The sequence below is a fragment of the Mytilus edulis genome, chromosome 14, assembly GCF_963676685.1.
Source record: "Mytilus edulis chromosome 14, xbMytEdul2.2, whole genome shotgun sequence".
Lineage (NCBI taxonomy): Eukaryota > Metazoa > Mollusca > Bivalvia > Mytilida > Mytilidae > Mytilus > Mytilus edulis.
In genome coordinates, this window is record NC_092357.1 from 47,826,540 (window position 1) to 47,849,673 (window position 23,134).

Consider the following 23,134-nt stretch of genomic DNA (forward strand, 5'->3'; position numbering starts at 1 on the left):
GGGATCACAGAAAGTATTCAAAATTGTACCCGACCCCTTTCATCCTTGCAATAACAAACCTTAACCGTAAATTGTAGCCAATAATCACCTTTGATTATTTTCAGCATTTCACTGTTCCAACTTCCCTTCGTTTTTCCCCTTTTACGTGATTTGTTCTGGGTTTTTTTTAATGATGTTTTGTTTATTTTTAATACTTTTTTTGCTTGTAGTTTTGTAAGTATTAACAAAAAACAATTCTTGAATGAACCCGATTCTTGAAGTATTTTTTTCCGGTAGTGTATTTAAAAATCAAAAATAATACACTATGGTTTCGTATCCCGTGGAATAAGTATACTTGTGTGAAGAATTGAGGAAGGTCTTTACGCCGGAAAGTAAGTAAGTTTAAACCTTCACTTTATATTTTATTTCCAAGAAAACAAGGGTCACAATCGATTTCGTGTAAGCTGTTGCGACAGACAACTAAGATCGTAAGTAAATATTTTTTATTTTTTAGGTAAGCATACACCATCCCTTGATACATATGCACATACTAGATTGATCATGTGAACCATTTTATTTTTATTTTTGAAAAGCAGGAAGATTTTTGGACCAAATATAAATTTTAATGTTCAAGTTTTGTTTTTAATTTCCATTTAAGTTCAATTTTAAAGATAAACTAAAATAGCGTGTAAACAAGGAAGAAGGACATCATTTGCATAATTTGGTATGTTGATGAGACAAACCAAACTTACGTAAATACTGAAACCAACAATTTCACCTAACGAAATTTCCTTCATTAATAATTATAAATAAAAGTTAGTCACTTGGAACTGCTGGCAAAATTACATGAAGTTAACTTGATGTGGTATGATTTTTGGTAAGCGTGACACGTGAAAAGTCAAATTATAAAGTGTGAAAACGGGAAAACAAAATCGGGCGGAACACGTGAAACTATAGGCGTTTTTATTACAATGATAAGCGGCATACGGAAATCTGACAAAACAATAATCTGGAGCCGGGATCAAAACCCCTCCCCAAATGAAGACCCCCTCTAAAATAGACAAAAGACACAAATTACCGATCTTTCAGTATAAGGGGTTACTAATAGTAGCCAGTGAGGCTAAAAACCTTGATTGATATGTCAAGAAGAAAATTAACAGTTTTACTCACAGCTTTATAGCTCGATGTTCAACTACAGTAGTTGTACATATTTATGTTCGTATCGGCTAGTTTTATTTTATTTCATCTAACCATCTGTATTGATCTAACCATCTGTATTTGATCTAATCAATAGTATTTGATCTAACCATCTGTAATAATCTAACCACTAGTATTTGACCTAACCATCCGTATTTGTTCTAACAACCAGTATTTGATCTAACTGTCTGTACTTAATTGATCTAACCAATGTAATTGATCTGACCATCCGTACTTGATCTAACCACCTGTACTTGATCTAACCACCAGTATTTGATCTAACCACCAGCACTTGATCTAGCCACCAGTACTTGATCAAACTATCCGTATTTGATCTACCCACCAGTATTTTAATTAACTACTGTACAGTAGTTGTGAATATGTATGTTCATATGCTAGTTTTATCTTATTTGATCTAACTATCCGTATTTGGTCTAACCATCCGTATTTGATTTAACCAATCCGTACGGAAAGCGCATCTGCTTTAAACTTGATTGGTGTACATGTGTCTAGTATCATAGTCTTAACGAAAGTGTGAATACTGTCTTAAACAATAGACCTCTATGACTGATTTGGGATATAGAAAATGCTAATTCCTGAAAAAGGCCTTGTTACAAGTGAGGCCTATGTTTGGATGTGCACTTTCGCTTCAATTATCGTACCTAGAATTACCATTATATTAATGGAAAATGGGACCTGCGACAAATCAGACAAAAATTAATAAATCTAAAGGCTTTGTTTTGTGTAGAGTTCCAAGCCTTTTGTACGTTGAAGAAACCTTGCCACAACTATCATTTCCAGTGACAGTCCAACTTTTTAATTCTTATCCCGGTCCACTTACTTTGTAAAACTTGTTGTATTAATTGTAAAGCTGTTTTCGGTCTGAATATGAATGCAATATATGACACTGGATGTTAAGCAAGCACCATTCACCACACAGTTATACACAAATTAACATTGCTATAGTTTTTAATGATAGTTGCAAAAATAAGGACGGTAGGTGTATATTGTTTTGGTTAAGATATGCGTGGTTAAAAGCAAATGATCACAGTTCAATGATGATTCATCTACTAATTCGGGTACGATTTACAATTTTAAGAGGTCTTACCCTGTAGGCTAACAGCCTAATAGCCTATTGTGATTAAATAACACTGCGTTATCGTAGTCTCAGATACAAATAATGGTGTCAACATGGTATTGTTCCTCAGTTTTAGTTGTGTTCAGAATTTTTAGTTGAACTCTGCATGCTTATTGATATGAATGTGCTGTTTTTTCAGCTTCCCAATTGTGAACTTTCCATTTCTATGTAGCAACATTCCAGCAGCGCCTGCATACAGAGTATATATCTCCCAATTAATACGAGATTCCCGCGCTTGTATTTCCTTGAAAAAAACGTTTCAAATATAATATCGGATACATTTCTTACGTCAATCCTCTTCCCTTTTCATCAATGTGACCTACCGAATTATACTATTTACCGGATATGTAATAAAAGATGGACGAATAATACCAGAGGGACAGTCAAACTCATAAATCGAAAATAAACTGACAACGCCATGGCTAAAAATGAAAAAGACTAACACAAATAGTAGTACACAAGAAACAACATATAAAATTAAAGAATAAGCAACAATAACCTTACCAAAAAACTGAGGGTGATCTCAGGTGCTCCGGAAGGGTAAACAGATCCTGCTCCACATGTGACACCTGTCGTGTTGCTCATGTTATTCCAATGGAACAAATTGTGCCCCTCTTCTTGCCAACTTGTTTCTTTATTATGACGAGGCTAACTTCATACAGAAACTTCTTAGGAAGAAAGATAAAAAAGTTAGCAATGTCCTTTAACTTTACTTTCCGCTATATTGATGATGTTCTCTCACTAAATATATAATTCAAAATTTAGTGACTATGTTGAACGCATCTATTCAATCGAACTACAGATAAAGGATACAACAGATACAGTTAAGTCGGCCTCATATCTTGACTTACATTTAGAAATTGACAAAGAGGGTCGGTTGAAAAAAAAACTTTACGACAAAAGATATGATTTCAGCTTTCCAATTGTGAACTTTCCATTTCTAAGTAGCAACATTCCAGCAGCACCTGCATACGAGGTCTATATCTCCCAATTGATACGATACTCCCGTGCTTGTATTTCCTATCATGATTTTCTTGATAGAGGGTTGCTATTAAACCAAGAGTTTCAAATAGTGAAGTTGAAATCATTCTTTCGTAAATTTTACGGACGCCATCACGAGTTGGTTGACCGTTATGGAATAACTGTTTCACAGATGATATCGGTATGTTCCTTACGTCGTAACTACAATCCCCTTCCATTTCATGAATGTGACCTACCGAATAAGACTAGTTACCGGATTTGTTATAACATGGACAACACGACGGGTGCCACAGTTCCTCTGGTATCTTTCGATCCCCTTTTAATGTAGGCTGCTTTCACAAATCCTTTATCAGAATGTTTTTATGTTACGGCTATGTTATATGTATTTGATAACAAGCTGCAAAAAGCTTATGGTTATGTTGTTATATGTAACCGAATCAAATGAACTACCACCAAGTATTTCGTATTCGTATAAAGTACTCGACTGATAGGTGAAATCGCATGGTTCCCGATTGTATGAACAGTTACCAGTTTTCGACATAAAAGAAACCTAACAAACAATATATTTTTCAGAATAAGTATGGCTTCCACTCAAATGTGTGGACCTTGTTGTAGGATGGGTAAATTAGCCTCAGCCGTAAAATTTTGCACTGATTGTGAAGACTCTTTATGCACCGATTGCGTCCATACTCACAAAGTAATCAAAGCTCTGGCTTCTCACCACTTGATAATAGAAGAGGCTCAAACCGACGAGGCTTTTAACATTAAAAGAATGTGCAGTGAGCATCCTGATATGGTTTTAGAGTTTCACTGCCCAAAACACGATAGATTATGTTGTCGAACATGTTCCGTGAATACACATCGCAGATGTGGCAAAATGTTACCGATCAATGTTGCTGCACGCGGGATAAAGACGTCAGTAATACTGAACGATGTAACTGCAAATTTAAAGGATTTATTGAAAATTGCCGAACAATTAGTAGAGGACAGAGCCAAGGATATGGAAAACATCAGAAAATCTAAAGCGACTTCTCTACAAAAGATAGCCAAATTTAAAAGTGAAGTAATTCAAGAGTTGGATGAGCTAGAAAAGAAGTTAATGATAGAAGTTTATGTGACTGAGAAACAACTTACAAGAAAGGCCGAATCTGATCTTTCAGACATTGAAATCAGACGAAAGGCAATCGTAGATATGTCTGAACAATTGGACATTCTAACAACACATGGTTCAGAAACCCAAATATTGTTACTGTTGAATACTATTCGAGTTGATATTTCCAAGCATGACAACGACTTTCAGGATGTTATCCCGTCTTACAAGTGTACTGAAATTTACTTCAAGGATTCAACAATAAAGTCTTATCTTAAATCTCTTGGATCAGTTGAATTAAAATATGATCCTTCTTCACTTGTATACAGACCTCATAAACACGCCGAAGCCCAAATACCGTTTGAATATGACAAAATGCCATTAACACAAAAAATTAAGAAAATTGATGTTCCTTATCGGAATGGTTACATCTTCAAAATTGTAGTAATGAACGACAATAGATTGCTGCTATGTTTTTCCGGAGTCAAGAGTAAAGCATTGTCTTTATGGTCGGAAACTGGGGACCACATTCAAGACTGTTCACTTGCAGAATCGGCATGGGGTATATCTATGATACCAGGAAAACATGGAGCAGTTGTAACATTACCATCCATGAAAGCGGTTCAGTTTGTTGATATAACAAGCATGATACCAGGTACAGTAATGAAAGTTCCCAACACGGCCTATGGAGTAACTGTTATTAAGGACAAGATAGTATTAGGCGGGGAAGGAAAGGTTTATATCCTTGATATGACAGGGTTTCACCTGAAAACATTCAATGTTGGAAGTAAATTTTTGCTTTCACTTAGGGTAAATAAAATGGATAGGATTTATTGCTGTGAGACAGATAAGGATACAGTTCATTGTATTGATATCAATGGAACTGTTATCTTTTCATATAAATCTCCAGATTTCAAAGGACCCGTAGACTTAGCTTTAGATAGTGAAGAGAATCTGTACGTAATAACCCGGAAATCAAATAAATTACATCGTCTGTCATCAGATTGGAAACTTCACGACATCCTACTGCAAGCAGAAGATGGATTACGGCAGCCATATGCTGTTGCTTTTAACAAGAATTATACTAAACTGTACATATCAAACGGATATCATCGTGAAGATAAACAAGTATCGATATTTGATTGTGCTTAGGAAACCAGGAAACTCTCAAGTGACTCATCATTGTTTGATGATTGTGAATTTGTCTGATCAATGTTTGTTTTGAAAATGTTTATTGAGTTTTGTTTTCCACATTTCGCCCATCAGTAACACCATCTTTATATGTTTGGTCCGCGTTAAATTAACAGCTGTGTACCATCCTTGCCGCATTCAATATGGTAATTAAATGATATAACTGTACCGGTGTTTACTTATATGAATTGTTGAATTAAGTAACACCATACTTTACAGAACGTGTACAGAAATCTCGGGGGGGGGGGGGGGGGTACTTCCTATATACAAGATAGGACTGGCCACTGGAATAGGTAACTTTTTCCGGCTTGAGAAAATGTGAAAAGGTAGGACAAACTATCAGAAATATATCATAAAATCATGAAAATTCCAATTACTTGTTTATGAAAAGCCCTGTAATTTTCGTCGTAAGTAAGCTCTACATACAGAATCTTAGCCCTCAATATTTCACTTGTCCAACACACCACTCGCAACCCAACCAAAATAGGGAAAGGCTACATTTTTACGTAAGCAACCTATGAAAAGGTATTAATTTTTAAGATCTAAATTATATGATAAAGGTGGGGTAAGATAATCTTATCAAAGTATTGGATTCCACACCCAACCCCCGAGACAGAAATATAAAAAAAATCTTTACATATTTGCCTTCAGTAAAAATTATCTAGAAAAAATTTAAAAAAACAACAAAAGGTTAATTGATTTAAAATTAAACCCTGTCCATGGTTGTCATAAGTTGATTTGTGAGTGATCTATCCATCGATCTTAAGGAACTTGTGTTGAAGATAAGACCATATTTTTGAACAATTTAGTTTATATGACAATATTACGAAGCCAGTAATTCAAAATCGAAAATGTATTCCCAAGTACACCAAGGAAAAAAATACCTAAGGGAATTCATACTCATTAGTCAAAAAAGAAAGTTACACAGACAAGCAATAATATACAAAACACAATACATAACGCAGCAGACGGAGCAACACAAACCAAACAAAAACCTTTCAAAGAGGGACGAAAGATACCAAAGGGACAGTCAAACTCATAAATCTAAATCAAACTGACAACGCCATGGCTAAAAATGAAAAAGACAAACAGAAAAACATTAGTACACATGACACAACATAGAAAACTAAAGAATAAACAACGCGAACCCCACCAAAAACTAGGGGTGATCTCAGGTGCTCCGGAAGGGTAAGCAGATCCTGCTCCACATGTGGCACCCGTCGTGTTGCTTATGTGATTACAAATCCGGTAAATAGTCTAATTCGGTAGGTCACATTCATGAAAGGGAAGGGGATTGTAGTTACGACGTAAGGAACATATCAGATATCATTTGTGAAACGGTTATTCCATAACGGTCAACCAACTCGTGATGGCGTCCGTAAAATTTACGAAGGGATGATTTCAACTTCACCATTTGGAACTCTTGGTTTAATAGCTTTCTTGTGAACAGTAACCCTCTATCAAGAAAATCATGATAGGAAATGCAAGCACGGGAATATCGTATCAATTGGGAGATATATACCCCGTATGCAGGTGCTGCTGGAATATTGCTACTTAGAAATGGAAAGTTCACAATTGGAAAGCTGAAATCATATCTTTTGTCGTAAAGTTTTGTTTTCAACCGACCCTCATTGTCAATTTCTAGATGTAAGTCAAGATATGAAGCCGACTTAACTGTATCTGTAGTATCCTTTATCTCCAATTCGATGGGATAGATGCGTTCCACATAGTCACCAAATTTTGAATTGTTTAGTGAAAGAACGTCATCTATATAGCGGAAAGTAGAGTTAAAGGATATTGCTAACTTCTTAACTTTCTTCCTAAAAAGTTCCAAAGAAGTTTTCAAAGCTGGTATATAAACCAGATCTAAGTTAACATTAAATAACATAAAAGCATTACACATAGTATCAACAGGTCAAATTAACAAGAAAGTGTGGTTTGAGAGTACTCACAGATACTGACATGCAACTAGTTAAAAACCAAAACAATAAATGATAAAATATCATACAATCAGAGATCACTAAAACACGTCCCAGAGATTTAGTATTTTTAATGTCATAAACAGTCAAAGAAGACATGACTTGTGCAATGTTAAACATAAATATATCGTCAGGCAGAAGGATAGTTAGACTTAGGAGTTAACCTCTTTATAGATAAAATGAACGTGTGTGTGTCTTTATACATCCCGTTTGAAAAGAATACATATTTAGTTATATTTTAATTTGCTGATGACAAAATCGATATTAGTGTCAATGTCAACTATATTCAAAGATCTAATTACAACAATGGTAAGATAACCTTTACTAATAAGTTTGTTTAAAGGTCCGACGATTTTACACTGATCACTGATTTCCGCGCGTTTAGTTCAATATTACCGTAAATTCTAGGATGTAAAATACCGTTTTAATCAGTTTTCTGCAGGTACAGCCAAATTTACTAGTCAAATCTTTGTATCTATGAAAGAATTAAGTAAACGTTTTAAGTAATTTATGGGAAAGAAATCCTTGACTTAATAATTTACCCATCATGCATTGATTACGTTCGTTAAAATCTATGACATCACTACACATACGGGCATAACGAACGAGTTGGGATATATAAACACCGTATGATGAAGCAAAAGGAACATTGTCGTCTGAAATAGGAAAATTAACAATAGGGAATGAAGCATCGTCTCTTTTGTCGGAAATTTTAGAACGGAGTTTCCCTTTAGAAATTGAAATGTAGGACAACTACTGTTGTTTATGTTAGATCACGATAAATTAAGTTCTTTTTGGTAAATTTATTGAAAATTTCTTTCTGCTTTGTTAAAAATCATAACCTTTGTTTTTATATAAAGAAACTCAAGATGTCTGTGAACTATTTGTCCAATTTTCATTATTACTTTGTAGCTTGTATGTATCGAAGCATTGTACAGATTTTGCCCAGTATGGCCCGTCTTTTGATTATCATATTATCTTATACATGTACATAACTTACAAACCCCTCACTTTTCAACATAACCGCTGACCTGAAAAAAACGGCAAACAATTAATCAAAAGAATCGAAGTAAAAATCAGCATTTCATTTTTTTCTTCTCTTTTTCTTTTGTTATTTTGTTGCTTTCTTTTCTTTCCTTTCCTTTATTTTGTATTGGTAGGTCATGTTTCTGGTGTAAATAAGGTCGTATTTCTGGTTTAAATAAAGCATAAACAGATAACTTTTCTGACATTGTCTCAGAAGTACCTAAAATAATAAGAAATTTAGACCCCACCCTTTTGAACCTGTGAATCTCGTCTTGCAGTGTACTCTTGTAGGTCTTTATACATTTTGGAAATAATACACTAATATAAAAATTCACGACGTGTTTTTTCCAAGGTTTCATTTCCGAGAGATTAGACACACTAAGAGTGGTGAAGGAAGTCATATCCCGGAATGAAAGTACGGTCATAACGCTTCTTGGTAAACAAAAAAGAAGAAAAGTTGAATATAACTCCGTTGCGACAGACAACGAGAACGTATGTAAAAGATTTCTTTGTTTAACATTATAATATTTATTTACAGATTTTTTTTCAATATATATTTTTGCACATGACAAACGAGATACGTAATGCATGACTGGTATTCATAACATTTCCCGGAATAAACACTTCCTTATTAATTTTCTTTTGTATGAAAAGAGAAGGAAATGAATGAAAATCAACATGAATGCTCTTAAAAAAATATTTAATCGGAAAAAGGAGCGAAAATATAACTGTATAAGTTAGTCCTTATAAATCAATGTTCGACAGACATGAACCAATGAAAAAAAAAATCAACATGAATGCTCTTAAAAAAATATTTAATCGGAAAAAGGAGCGAAAATATAACTGTATAAGTTAGTCCTTATAAATCAATGTTCGACAGACATGAACCAATGAAAACCACTGAATAATAGACTCCTGACTTGGGAAGGGCGCTAACAAAATAAGAAATGTTTGTGAGCATTTCCCCTCCACACCCACCTACCTGGGACATATGGGTAACATTTCAGCATAAGTAAAAAACTGTTAAAATGATTGGAAAGTGCTTGAATCACTCAATCGAAACGAAGCATTAAAAAGGGAAAAAAGAGACACAAAGTTTCTGTTTATGAGTTACTGAAAGTATGTCCAAAGCCAGATACAACAAATCAATAAATAATGTTTTCCATTGCAGGGATAACAACAAAAAAGACACAATCTGAGTTTTGAACTTTCTCTTGATAGCTTGCACCCATTTTTGGTTGAGGCAAAGATAAAAAAAAAAAGTGTTGGTGTTGACTTTCAGCCGACCAACTCTGTTTTACGCCTATATCCTATTATGTTTTTAACATATAACGGTAAATAAAAATATCCCTACCAACCCTAATTGTGTTCATCATGTTTCAATCACTACAGATACATTAACTTTTGGCATCAGCAATGCATTTGTCTAGGATTGAACTCCCTTCTGGTACAGTGGTTATATATAAGGAAAACCATGCCTCTCCAATAGAATTGTCCACTGATATTGACTTGAATTTTGAGAGTCGGGATACATTTGTATTGGTATATTGCTTCTTAAGAGGGCGGTGCTTTCTCTAATCTATGAAAATATATTGCTTACTCAAAAGGCTGCGCCATAAACTTTGGGAATCAACAATCCATAGCAGGAATTTAGTACAGTCATGAAAGTCCGGATGATTTTTATTGAAAGATTCTACTATAAAATTTTGAAAACCCTGTTATCTCACTCATGCATAAATTTTATTGCATGTAAGTGTTTGGCTTTATCCTTTGTTTCTTGGTGATTTAAACAGCTGTTAGTTTTAAGTTTTTAAAAAGCAAATATGTCTGCCTATATCATACAGATACATTCTAATAGATACGTTCGCCATGAGCCAAACCCAAAACCGAAATCGATACCAAAACCGAAACCGATACCGAAACCAAAATTAGTAGTGAGTGTATTAAAATTTCAAACAATATAATGGAGTAGATGTGTAGAGTTATTTAAACATAATAAACATTTACCATTTATCTCACTACTAATATTGGTTTCTGTATCGGTTTCGGCTTCGGTATAGGCTTATGGTGAACATGTCTATTAGTAATAAGTACCAGTGGATCAGCTCCCAATAAATAATAAAATGAATGGACATTAAAAATGTCCATACCTTTGGTGTCAAATGAAACTAAACAAATCATATACATGTATTTTCAGAATTAACATGGCTTCAAGTCAAACATGTGGACCATGTTCGAGGATGGAAAAATCAGTCACAGCTGTAAAACTTTGCACTGATTGTGAGGATCATTTATGCACAGATTGCGTCCATACTCAAAAAGCAATCAAAGCCCTAGCTTCCCACCGCTTGATTAACAAAGACGTTCAAACTGATAAGGGTTTTATCATCAAAAGCACTTGCTCTGATCATCCAGAAATGGGTTTAGAGTTTTACTGCTCGAATCATGAAAGCTTATGCTGTCGTACATGTTCAGAGAATATCCATAGCACATGTGGCAAAATGTTGACAATAGATAGTGCTGCACGTGGGATAAAGACATCAGTAATGCTGAACGATGCGAAAGAAGATTTAAAGGATTTATTGCAAACAGCTGAACAGTTAGAAGAGGACAGAGCTAAAAACATGGACGGTATCGGAAAATCTGAAGCGACCACACTACAAAAGATAGCCAAATTCAAATGCGAATTGACTCTAGAGATAGATAGACTATATAATGAATTATTGACAAATGTTGATGAAGCTAAAAAAAAACTTACCAAAAAGGCCGAATCTGACCTTTTAGACATTGAAATCCGAAGAAAGGTCATTGTAGATATATCAGAACAATTGGAATTTCTAACAAAACATGGGTCAGAAAGCCAAATGTTGATGTTGCTGAATACTATCAGAGTGGCAATTGCAAAGCAAGAGAACGATTTTCAAAATTTGATCCCGTCTTACGCATGTAGTGATATAACCTTTTTAAAAGAATCAGGAATTAAGTCCGCTCTGAATTCTCTTGGATCAGTGGGAATGAAATTGGTTCCATGTTCAATTACATACACACCCCGTAAACACAAACAAGCCCAAATATCACCAGAATATGATAGAATGCCTACAAAATTCAAAATCAAAAATGAATTTCAAGTACCTTATCCTGACGGGAGAATATCTTCCATTGTAACCAATAAAAATAGGCTACTGTTATGTTTTTTCGGAGACAAGTGTAGAGCGTTGTCTATATGGTCAGGGACTGGAGACCATATTCAGGAGTGTACTCTTGCTGATTACGCATGGGGTATGGCGATCATACCAGGAACAAATGAAGCCGTTGTAACATTACCATTAATTAAATCGGTCCAGTTTGTTAACATAACCAGTCTAGTACCAGGTAAAGTATTGAAAGTTTCTGACAGATGCCAAGGAGTAGCAGTCATTAAGAACATGATAATATTAGGTGGGATAGGAAAAGTTCACTTCTGCAGTATGGAAGGAAGTCTATTGAAAACTGTTGATGTCGGTCGTGTATGCTTGCATTCATTGAAGGCAAATAAGACGGGTATGATCTATTGCTGTGAAGCAAAAGGTGATACACTCTATTGCATTGATATAAATGGAACTGTTATATTTCAATACTCATCACCCGAATTTAAGGGACCAATAGACATTGCATTGGATGGTAAAGAGAATCTGTACGTAACTACCTGGGGAACTAACAAATTACATCGTCTGTCAAAGGATGGGAAGCTTATTGACATCGTACTAAAGAAGGAAGATGGATTGAATGAACCGTATGCTGTTGCCTTCAACAAAAATTACACCAAACTGTACATAGCAAACGGACTGGGAATTGAAAATAAAGAAGTGTTGATTTTTGATTGTGCCTAGAAACTGCATATAACTCTCAAAACTTGTATAACTACATTTTGTAGTTTCACTTGATCTGTTGATATTTGTAAAAATGCCTCCCAAAAGAATTGAAACATTGTCTTGTCCTCAAAAGCCAACGTAAAAATTGTCTATGTATGTCTGTTTCTGAGTTTAATGAATTTATATTGATTGAAAAGAAATTAAAGAAATATATATTTTACAAGAATTCATTTTATTTTATCATGATATCACAAAGCCAGCTAGTATTGCATTGATGCAAATATGTAATACATAAGAAGAGTAAAATATTTGTCCATTTTGAGAAAACATCTAACATCCCTAAGAAAAGAGTAGTAGCACTGTGCTTAAACGGCCGTGGGTAACTTAAGTTACCCACAGCCCAAGATGGAGCCGCCTGGCTTCGGTTAGGAAGTTTGCTCCTATATAATTACAATACCATGAATACAAAAGAAATGTTCAGTAATTAAAAAGTTATATAAATCTTTTAGGGAAACTCTGCAATGTAAAACGTGGTTTGTTACTACAAAATAAACGATTACAGCACGATTTGCCAAAACACTCATGATGTCCGTAACTTCAAAACAACTTGTCCGTAACTTTTTTCCTTATACCAATAAGGATGTCCGTAACTTCAGCATGATGTCAGTAACTTTTAAAGAATCTTTATTCGTGGATGTAATTATTTTAAAAAAGTAATGATAAATAACAAAAATACCGAACTCCTAGGAATATTCAAACGGGAAGTCCTTAATGGAATGGCAAAGCCAAAAGCTCAATTTAACACACCAAACGAATGGAAAACAACGGTCATATTCCTGCCTTGGTACAGGCATTAAAAAGTAAAATTACAAACATACTGAACTCTGAAGAAAATTCAACCAGGTGCTCCGCAGGGCGCAGCTTTATACGACCGCAGAGGTCGAACCCTGAACAGTTGGGGCAAGTATGGACAAAACATTCAAGCGTGATACAGCTCTGAATTTGGATTGTGATCAAATTTTTGACATTACATGGTTTTTTTTTTACACAAAACAAATGTCAAGATTTTACAAATCGATTAAAGATTTCTTCTTCAAACTTTTTAAATCTAAAATTAAATAGTTGACACAGCATAGGTTTCTGACACAGAATGAATGTGGTCTAATGAACTTAAAAGTTTTTTTTTGCCTTTTTCCAAAACTGATATCAATTCAAATTTCTAATAGAGTTTGCAACAATAACTACTCTTTTAAATACATCATAAAATATTAAAATGTAAAATAAAGTGATGGTTATCACTGAATGGTAAAGATTGGTTGGTAGTAAAAGTGAATATACATTGTTTATTGTATAAAACAATAAAAAAAAACTTCATCAGCAACATTTTATATTGGCAAATTTCCAATGAAGTTATTTACATAAAGTTATTGGCAAATAAAAATAGAAAATGACATCATAGTCATGTCTGGCAAATGTCCAACATACATTATCTAAAAACATTTTAGATAAGATAAGGAAAATAAGCTTCATCAGCAACATTTTATATTGGCAAATTTCCAATGAAGTTAACGTTATTTACATAAAGTTATTGGCAAATAAAAATAGAAAATGACATCATAGTCATGTCTGGCAAATTTCCAACATATATTATCAACTACTATTCTATACAAAGAAAGATAACTCCAATTGAAAATTAATTGCTATTGCACAATATTGTGCAATTAGATATTTCTTGCTATTGTGCAATACTGTGCAATTGGAAATCTCTTGCTATTGCACAATACTTGATATGGAATCCTGATTTTGACCAAAAATTAAGAATCTACATGCACAGTTAGATTTGGCATATCAAAGAACCCATTTATTCAATTTTTGATGAAATCAAACAAAGTTTAATTTTGGACCCCCATTTGGACCAACTTGAAAACTGGGCCCATAATCAAAAATCAAAGTGCATATTTAGATAAAGCATATCAAATAAGCCCAAAAATTTAATTTTTGTTAAAATCAAAAATTTTGGACCCTTTGGACCTTAATGTAGACCAATTTGAAAACTGGACCAAAAATTAAGAATCTACATGCACAGTTAGATTTGGCATATCAAAGAACCCATTTATTCAATTTTTGATGAAATCAAACAAAGTTTAATTTTGGACCCCCATTTGGACCAACTTGAAAACTAGGCCAATAATTAAAAATCTAAGTACATTTTTAAATTCAGCATATCAAAGAACCCCAAGGATTCAATTTTTGTTAAAACCAAACTAAGTTTAATTTTGGACCCTTTGGACCTTAATGTAGACCAATTTGAAAACGGGACCAAAAATTAAGAATCTACATACATAGTTAGATTCAGCATATCAAAGAACCCCAATTATTCAATTTTTGATGAAATCACACACAGTTCAATTTTGGACCCTTTGGGCCCCTTATTCCTAAACTGTTAGGACCAAAACTCCCAAAATAAAACCCAACCTTCCTTTTATGGTCATAAACCTTGTGTTTAAATTTCATAGATTTCTATTTACTTATACTAAAGTTATGGTGCAAAAAACAAAAAATAATGCTTATTTGGGCCCCTTTTTGGCCCCTAATTCATAAACTAATGTGACCTCAACTCCAAAAATCAATCCCAACCTTCCTTTTGTGCTCATAAACCTTGTGTTAAAATTTCATTGATTTCTATTTACTTATACTAAAGTTATTGTGCGAAAACCAAAAATAATGCTTATTTAGGCCTTTTTTTGGCCCTTAATTCCTAAACTGTTGGAACCAAATCTCAAAATCAATCCCAACCTTCCTTTTGTGGTCATAAACCTTGTGTCAAAATTTCATAGATTTCTATTCACTTAAACTAAAGTTATAGTGCGAAAACCAAGAAAATGCTTATTTGGGCCCTTTTTGGCCCCTAATTCCTAAAATATTGGGACCAAAACTCCCAAAATCAATCCCAACCTTCCTTTTGTGGTCATAAACCTTGTGTTAAAATTTCATTGATTTCTATTCACTTTTACTAAAGTTAGAGTGCGAAAACTAAAAGTATTCGGACGACTACGACGACGACGACAACGTGATATAAATATACGACCAAAAAATTAAAATTTTTGCGGTCGTATAAAAAGGAAAGTCCCTTATCAAATGGAAAAGTCCAAAGCTCAACCGAATCGATAACAACTGCCATTTTCCTGACTTGGTAAAGGCATTTTCTTATGTAGAAAATTGTACGGCAAAATTAATGTATCTTACATTCTACTGGCTTTATAGATTGTTAACTACTTAAGTTTTAGATGATAAATCATGACATGCAGGTTATAAATCTCACCATTTCCAACTGCAGAAATTACATTAATAGTGAACATATGAAAATCACCTTAGGAGAACAAGTTCGGAGGTCAATCCTTAGCAGAAATACATAGATGAATCAGTCCAAACCTCTAAAAAAGATATGTATGATTTGATACCCGATCTTATTGAACCACTGATGTCAATGAAACTTTTAGAAGATTTTAAATCTACCTTTATTGCTATAATAAACTGACACCTGTTCAACAATAGTGAATATAGCCTTCCATCTACTCCTAGATATTGGCAATTTTTTTTTCACATTCAACAACACATCACACTAGATATAGTGAAGAGACCATATTGTTTTGGCTAACAATTCAGAAATTATTTAAAGGAAAGGATATCATTTTTTTCCGCAGCTACACAGGCCAAGGACTCATCAGTGAACAATCTAAAAAGCTAGAAGAGTGTTAGATACATTTTGCCGTACCGTCAGATCCCGTTTTATCCCGAGAATATTTTTTTTTAAATTTAACGGAAAGTGATGGTAAGTGATTTCTTTATTCTAAAATCCTATCAATATTTACATAGATCATGGTAAACGTTGCAAAAAGTAGATTTCGTATCAACTATCATCTCAACGAGTTTAGAGTCCGCCATCTTGGGCTGTGGGTAACTTAAGTTACCCACGGCCGTTTAAGCACAGTGAGTAGAGCACAAAGCAAAAGACAAGAAAGATATCAAACAATCTAAAGCTATCACTTTACAAAAGATAGTCAAATTTACACGTGAAGTAATTCAAGAGTTGGATGAGCTAGAAAAGAAATTATTAACACAAGATGATGGGACTGAGGAAAAGCTCACTTGGATTGCCGAATCTGGTCTTTCAGTTAGTCTTTAATATTCTATATTGTGTTCTTTTTTAGCCATGGCGTTGACAGTTATTTTTCGATCTATGAGTTGGCTTTCCCTATGGTATCTTTCACCCCTCTTAACAACACACGGCTCAGAAATGCAAATATTGTTACTGTTTAATACTCTTCGAATGGATATTTCCAAGCAAGCGAATGACTTTCAAGATGTTATCCCGTCTTACGAACTTAGCGAATTTATCTTCAAGAATTCAACAATAAAGAATTAAAATATTATCCTTGTTCAATTATATACAGACCTCATAAACATGCAGAAGCCCAGATACCCTTTGTATATAACAAAATGCCACTAAAAAAAAATTAAAAAAATTGATGTTCCTTATTGGAATGGTGACATCCTGAATATTGTACTCATGAACGACAATAGATTACTGTTATGTTTTTCCGGAGTCAAGAGTAAAGCATTGTCGTTATGGTCGGAAATTTCATCGTCTGCCATCAGATGGCAAGCTTATAGACATTCTTCTGAAGACAGAAGATGGATTACGGCAACCATATGCTGTTGCTTTTAAAAATAATTATACAAAACTGTACATAGCAGACGGATACCATTGTGAAAAAAAAATATTAATATTTGACTGTACTTAGAAAAGCAACATCATTGTCACAGATTTGTAAATTTGTCAGATCATGGTTTAAATAATCACATATGTACACTTTTGCTAGGTAATTTTTGGTTTATAAAACGCTCAATGTTTTTAATATCCTTTTAGATTTTCAAATATTTTGGCCTCTCGCGGATCACTGAAGAGACATTAATTGTTGAAGTGAGCATCATGTGCAGGATCTTCTTTACCGTTACTGTTATAACCTAGTTATGTTTCTCACATTACATGCACCAGTATAACAGTTTTAGCACAACAAGAAACTGATTATCATCCTCATTGTGTTTAATATAATAATTCAATGACATACATGTACCGGCATGCAATTAACAAAACAAATTGATGGCGGAATAAAACAGAGATAGACAAACTTTATAGAACGTAACAATAAATGGCATAATCATGCTCTTGTAAGCATATGATAAACTATTTGACTGGAGTTAAAATTTAGAAGGCGTGGACAGGGCTACCTTATTTTATACATTTTTAACTTTTAAAGATGTTGTTTTTTGTTTCCTTTGTGATAGTTTTTATAAGTTGTTCCTCGTTTGAATACAGACAAAAGTCGACCAGAAAAAGTACATAATAAGGACTGTAATACCGACTGTCTGTTGAAATATCAATCCACCAAACTCAACAAATATATCGTTTATAAAAAAATCCAGCATATTGCTAATTTTATGTATTTTTTTTTTGTTTCTAATCGGAATGAGTGTGATTCTTCGGAATGCTATGGAATAACATTTATTAAGAAGGTGATAGTTTTGGGTCGAATGGGAACACTTTATTTTCTGAGCGTGACTGGAAGTCTCATGAAAACATTCAATGTCGGAAGTGGTTACTTGTATTCACTGAAGAAAGGCAAGATGGATATGATATACCAGACATCTGGCGGTATGTGAGACAGAAAAGGATACACTGCATTGCATTGATATCAAAGGAACTGTTATTTTCTCATACACCTCCTGATTTTAATGGAACAGTAGACATGGCATTGGATGGTAAACATAATCTGTATGTAACAACCTGGAAATCAACAAATTGCATCGTTCGTCATCAGATGGAAAGCTTCTCGACATCCTACTGATAAAGGTGAGGAAAAAGAAAGATGAACTGAATGAACGGTATGCAGTTGCCTTCATAACGATTTATACCAAACTGTACATAGTAAACGGAACCTTTTTAATAGATAAACAAGTATTGATATTTGATTGCGCTTAAAAACTGCATAACTATAAAGACTCGTTTCACTTGATAATTTGTAAGAGTTTCTATAAAATAATAAAAATCATGTTTTTGTTGAATTGTGTATGTGAACTATATTCCTCTTTTTGAAGAATTTATGAGTTATTGAAAATGACTAAAAGAACGCCATGTTTGACATAAAAAAAACTCTTTGTGTTTTCCGATATCACCAGTGATTAATTCATTGATGCAAATAAATAATCCATAAGGAATGAAAAACAATTTATTGTTAATTCGGCACGGTGTTTTTTTTTGGATTGAGCTGTCACCTAAGTACAAGAGTCAATTCCTTGTAAATCATTTGACTTAAGAAAAAGTAATACTGACAGTTCTAATCAAAGTTATACAATATAAAAAAGAAGATGTGGTATGATTGCCAATGAAACAACTATCCACAAAAGACCAAAATTACACCATTAACGACTATAGGTCACCGTACGTCCTTCAACAATGAGCAAAGCCCATACCGCATAGTCAGCTATAAAAGGCCCCGATAAGACAATGTAAAACAATTCAAACGAGAAAACTAACGGCCCTATTTATGTAAAACAATGAACAAAAAACAAATATGTAACACATAAACAAACGATAACCACTGAATTACAGGCTCCTACTACTTTTTTTTGGGACAGGCACATACATAAATAATGTGGCGGGGTTAAACATGTTAGCGGGATCCCAACCCTCCCCTAACCTGGGACAGTGGTATAACAGTACAACATAAAAACGAACTGTAAAAATCAGTTGAAAAAGGCTTAACTCATCAGATGGACAAAAATACAAGTGGACGTGGCCGTGTACTAATACATCCAGACACAAAAAGACACAATGAACAGATCTGAGAGTACTCGCAGTTATCTGACAGCTAGTTCAAAGCCACTAACAACTAATAAGTTCTCTTTCAATTAAAAAATTAAACCATCATTTACGCGTTTTAATTGTCATTCTAGAGGGAAGATTAACAAACTCGCACTTACCATGGTTACATATACATAAACAAATATTTATAATTTTTATAATCAGATAGATTTGGTTCTTATGTGCTCTGACATGTTCAGAGAAAGATAAATTTCTTTTATTTGTAAATATATATCTTAAAGAAATAGCAAATATGTACATATTTGTTTTTAACATTTACAGCACTAACTTATCACCACATTTTATATTTTTGATAATGCACTTCACAAGTATTCAAAACACTAATGCACATTCATTTTCAGATTAAGATCGAAATTACTATTAAAATGAATGACAAATGGCAATAACACATAATTGGTGACAAAATTCAGCCTCAAAAGGAGTGAAATAAGCAAAACAAAATTTATTTTACATTTAGGTAAAAACTTTTTATATATGAGCGTCACTTATGAGTCTTATGTAGACGAAACGCGCGTCTGGTGTACTAAATTATAATCCTGATCCATTTAATAACTATTAGATCTGTTTTTTGTTAAATAAAAAATACATTAAAAGACTGGAATACTTAGCTGTTTCAGCTGCTGACCTCTACCAAAGAAAGATTGAAGTGACCCACAACCCCAACCCACCCCTGGATTTTGTTAAATGTTATAGTCTTTTGATCCATGTTTGAACAAATGTCTATGCATCTTAATCTGAATGGTGTTGACCTCTGTTGAAAGTAAAAAAAGATTATCTTCTCGTATAAGTCTAATTATAAATACATTGTTGAACAGTTCATCAAATGAACAGTTATAGTAAATGGGCGGCCCATTTTTAGACTGTTTCAGCTGTAAAATGATATATGCGATTGTGTACGCAATACAAATTAAATTTAAGAAAATAATAAAACAATAGTCTATAGCTACAATCGACTGTAAAATATAAAATATATTCACAAATTTAAAAGTGTTAGACATGTTTGCGCACCCCAACTCCGACAACATTTAAAGATAAAATTCAATTAAAATCAATTAGACAAAGACCGACCTTCGGTTTGAAATTGCAGTCAATTTATATGTATTTATTTACATATTCGTATCATAGATTAAGAAATATCTAAAATTACATGTGTTAAGTATAACATACTACATGTACTAGTCTAGTGATAATGTATGCCTCAATACATTTTATTCTTTGAAATATGAAATTATCGAAAATTTCATAAAAACGGTAACAAACACAATTCTAATACCCCGATACATATAATAAGTTTGTGAATGTGTACCTATAAAAAAGAATTTAAACTCTGCCTATACAACACATGTCATTTCTATTAATAAACGAAATAAAAGAAAAGACAACTCCCATTGTACCAGATAACCACAATAGTATGTATACTGTCAATTGTTTTACTTTTTATTAATATTTACTATTACTTTTCATATTTTTCAACGGAGATGTTCATTAATACAATATTGTACAATATACAAATGTACTCTGAAATAACAAAGAACGTTGAAAATTATGTGTGTATGATATATCGATACATGGTGATCATTCGATATCTAATAGTGATTTAACTTCCTGATATAAAAAGTAAATAACAAAGTTATCCGAGGAAAAGTCAAACCCGAAAGTCCATAATCAAATGGCAGAATGAAATAATCAAACACATCAACAGAATGGATAACAACTGTTATATATAATATGTAACTTTGTTTATTCTTTTTAGGGGGAGGGGGTTTGATTTGTTTCGCTTGTTTCTTCGTTTAGATATTTTCACATGTAGTTTTACTTAAATGAAGTAAAAGAGAAGGAATTTGAGGCAACTGTCCGACAAGTGAGAGGTGTAATGCTATAATTTTAACCAGGTTCAATCCACCATTTTCTACATCAGAATCTGCCTGTACCAAGTCAGGAATATGACAGTTGTTGTCAATTCGTGTGTTTTTGCCATTTGAATAGGAACTTCCCGTTTGAATTTTCCTCGGAATTCAGTATTTTTGTGATTTAACTTTTTTGATACATACATTTCTGTTATATATTGAACGAAATGAAAAGGGGATAAAAATCACAATATTCTATCTATGATAATCAAAATGCTTAGTTGATACATTAGTCTTAATCCACTTGATATTTTTCTACCAAAAGCTCTCAACATTCTTCATAATCGAGAAATTATTTGAAAGATACGAAAACAAAACAAAAGTAACTGCTATTGCTTTATATTCATAAATTAAAAAAAATATTGAAAGAAGCAAATTAAGGTTATTATAACTCTGTTAAAAATCGAAACAAGCGTCACTGGAGCTAATACATTTTCAATATCTTGATGTACAATTAGTTATATACACATATAGTACTATTCAATTTAATTTTGTTATTGTTATTTGATTGTTCATTATTCATGTTATTGTAACCTTACTAAAAGAGAGGCAAAAGATACCAAAGGGACATTCGAACTCGAAAATAAAATAAAAAAGCCTTGGCTGATAATAGTTTAATACAAATAAATATTGAATTCTATACTGTAAGCCCAAATTAATCATTACAATAGCGGATTTAAAGATATAAATATTGATCTTTCTATGATTTCTGAGCCTGTTTGTTTTTGCCAACGTTTTGGGTTTGTTCTTATTTTTGATTTACAATTTTATTCATCATGTTAAATATTTATTTCGACCTGAATGCACATCTGTTGTGTATGGCTTAATTTGTCCATCTTTATGCAAGTTTAATTCCAAAAGTATACACATACTTCATTAACAAAAAGAGTCAAGGGTTGACTGGGGTATATTAATGACTTCTTCCACAAGACATGAAAACTCTTGCAAAATTGTGATAGATACATAACATATCCTCATTTTTCATTTCGAATAAAAACAAAATCACGAAAAAGTTGATAGATAATATATCACATCAACCCTTGATTTTGTCGTAATATATATGTATGTTCTTGTTTTGGCTGACCGGTGGTATATTGTGCCGGGTTCAATTTCCAATTGGCATAGCGGTAATTATACAAGGAAAATCATTTAGAAAGTTGGATTAGAGTATAGACGGCGTGCACAAAAGTTGACGGCAACTGCAAAATGCGCTTTTAAAAGATGTTTTATGCAACCTTGTTAAAAACATCTTTCAAACAGGAACGGTTTTTGAAAAAGAAAATAATAAATGCTAGCCATTAAAATCCACATTATTAGTAAGGTTGTCAAAATTCAATATGTAAAGTATAAAACGAACTTAGAGAAAACGGCAAAAATATGTGTAACTTGTAACATTAAATAAGCATAACATAGATCTTTTTACCTAAAATGTATACAAATTCAACATATTTACCCACATTTTCGTATAATAGAATTTTTCGGATTCGGACAATGACGAAATACCAAATTTACCCCCCCCCCCCCCCCGTTCCCATAAAAAAAAAATCAAAAAAGGCCATGGTGAATGAGTTTGGAACGTAGTTCGTTATCATAAACCGTTATGTGTAAGAAGTAGAATTTGGAAGGGTTAATATTCGCAAATGAAAGAATCGGTTAAAATAAAATGTAATTGCTTTTTTTTTATTCCAAATAACTTGATATTCCAAATGTGTCAAATATCTGATGCATGATTTTTTTTTATTATTAATTGGTTTTGGCTTTTAACTAGCTGTCAGTAATATGGATCTTGTCTATATTAGTTATCAAAAGTACCAGGATTATAATTTTATACGCCAGACGCGCGTATATA

At 33.2% G+C, this 23,134-nt stretch overlaps 2 protein-coding genes across 2 annotated transcripts; both read left to right on the forward strand.

Annotated features, from left to right (window-relative positions):
- Window positions 1–338: 338 nt before the first annotated feature.
- LOC139502792 (uncharacterized) lies at window positions 339–5,617 on the forward strand. Its single transcript, XM_071292375.1, has 2 exons — window positions 339–467; window positions 3,869–5,617. The coding sequence occupies exon 2, from the start codon at window positions 3,876–3,878 to the stop codon at window positions 5,535–5,537; it is 1,662 nt and encodes a 553-aa protein (XP_071148476.1). The 5' UTR covers window positions 339–467; window positions 3,869–3,875; the 3' UTR covers window positions 5,538–5,617.
- Window positions 5,618–8,941: 3,324 nt separating this feature from the next.
- LOC139503582 (E3 ubiquitin-protein ligase TRIM23-like) lies at window positions 8,942–12,595 on the forward strand. The gene is made up of 2 exons (XM_071293382.1): window positions 8,942–9,073; window positions 10,779–12,595. Exon 2 carries the CDS (start codon window positions 10,786–10,788, stop codon window positions 12,448–12,450), a length of 1,665 nt encoding a protein of 554 aa, XP_071149483.1. The 5' UTR covers window positions 8,942–9,073; window positions 10,779–10,785; the 3' UTR covers window positions 12,451–12,595.
- The last annotated feature ends 10,539 nt before the right edge of the window (window positions 12,596–23,134 follow it).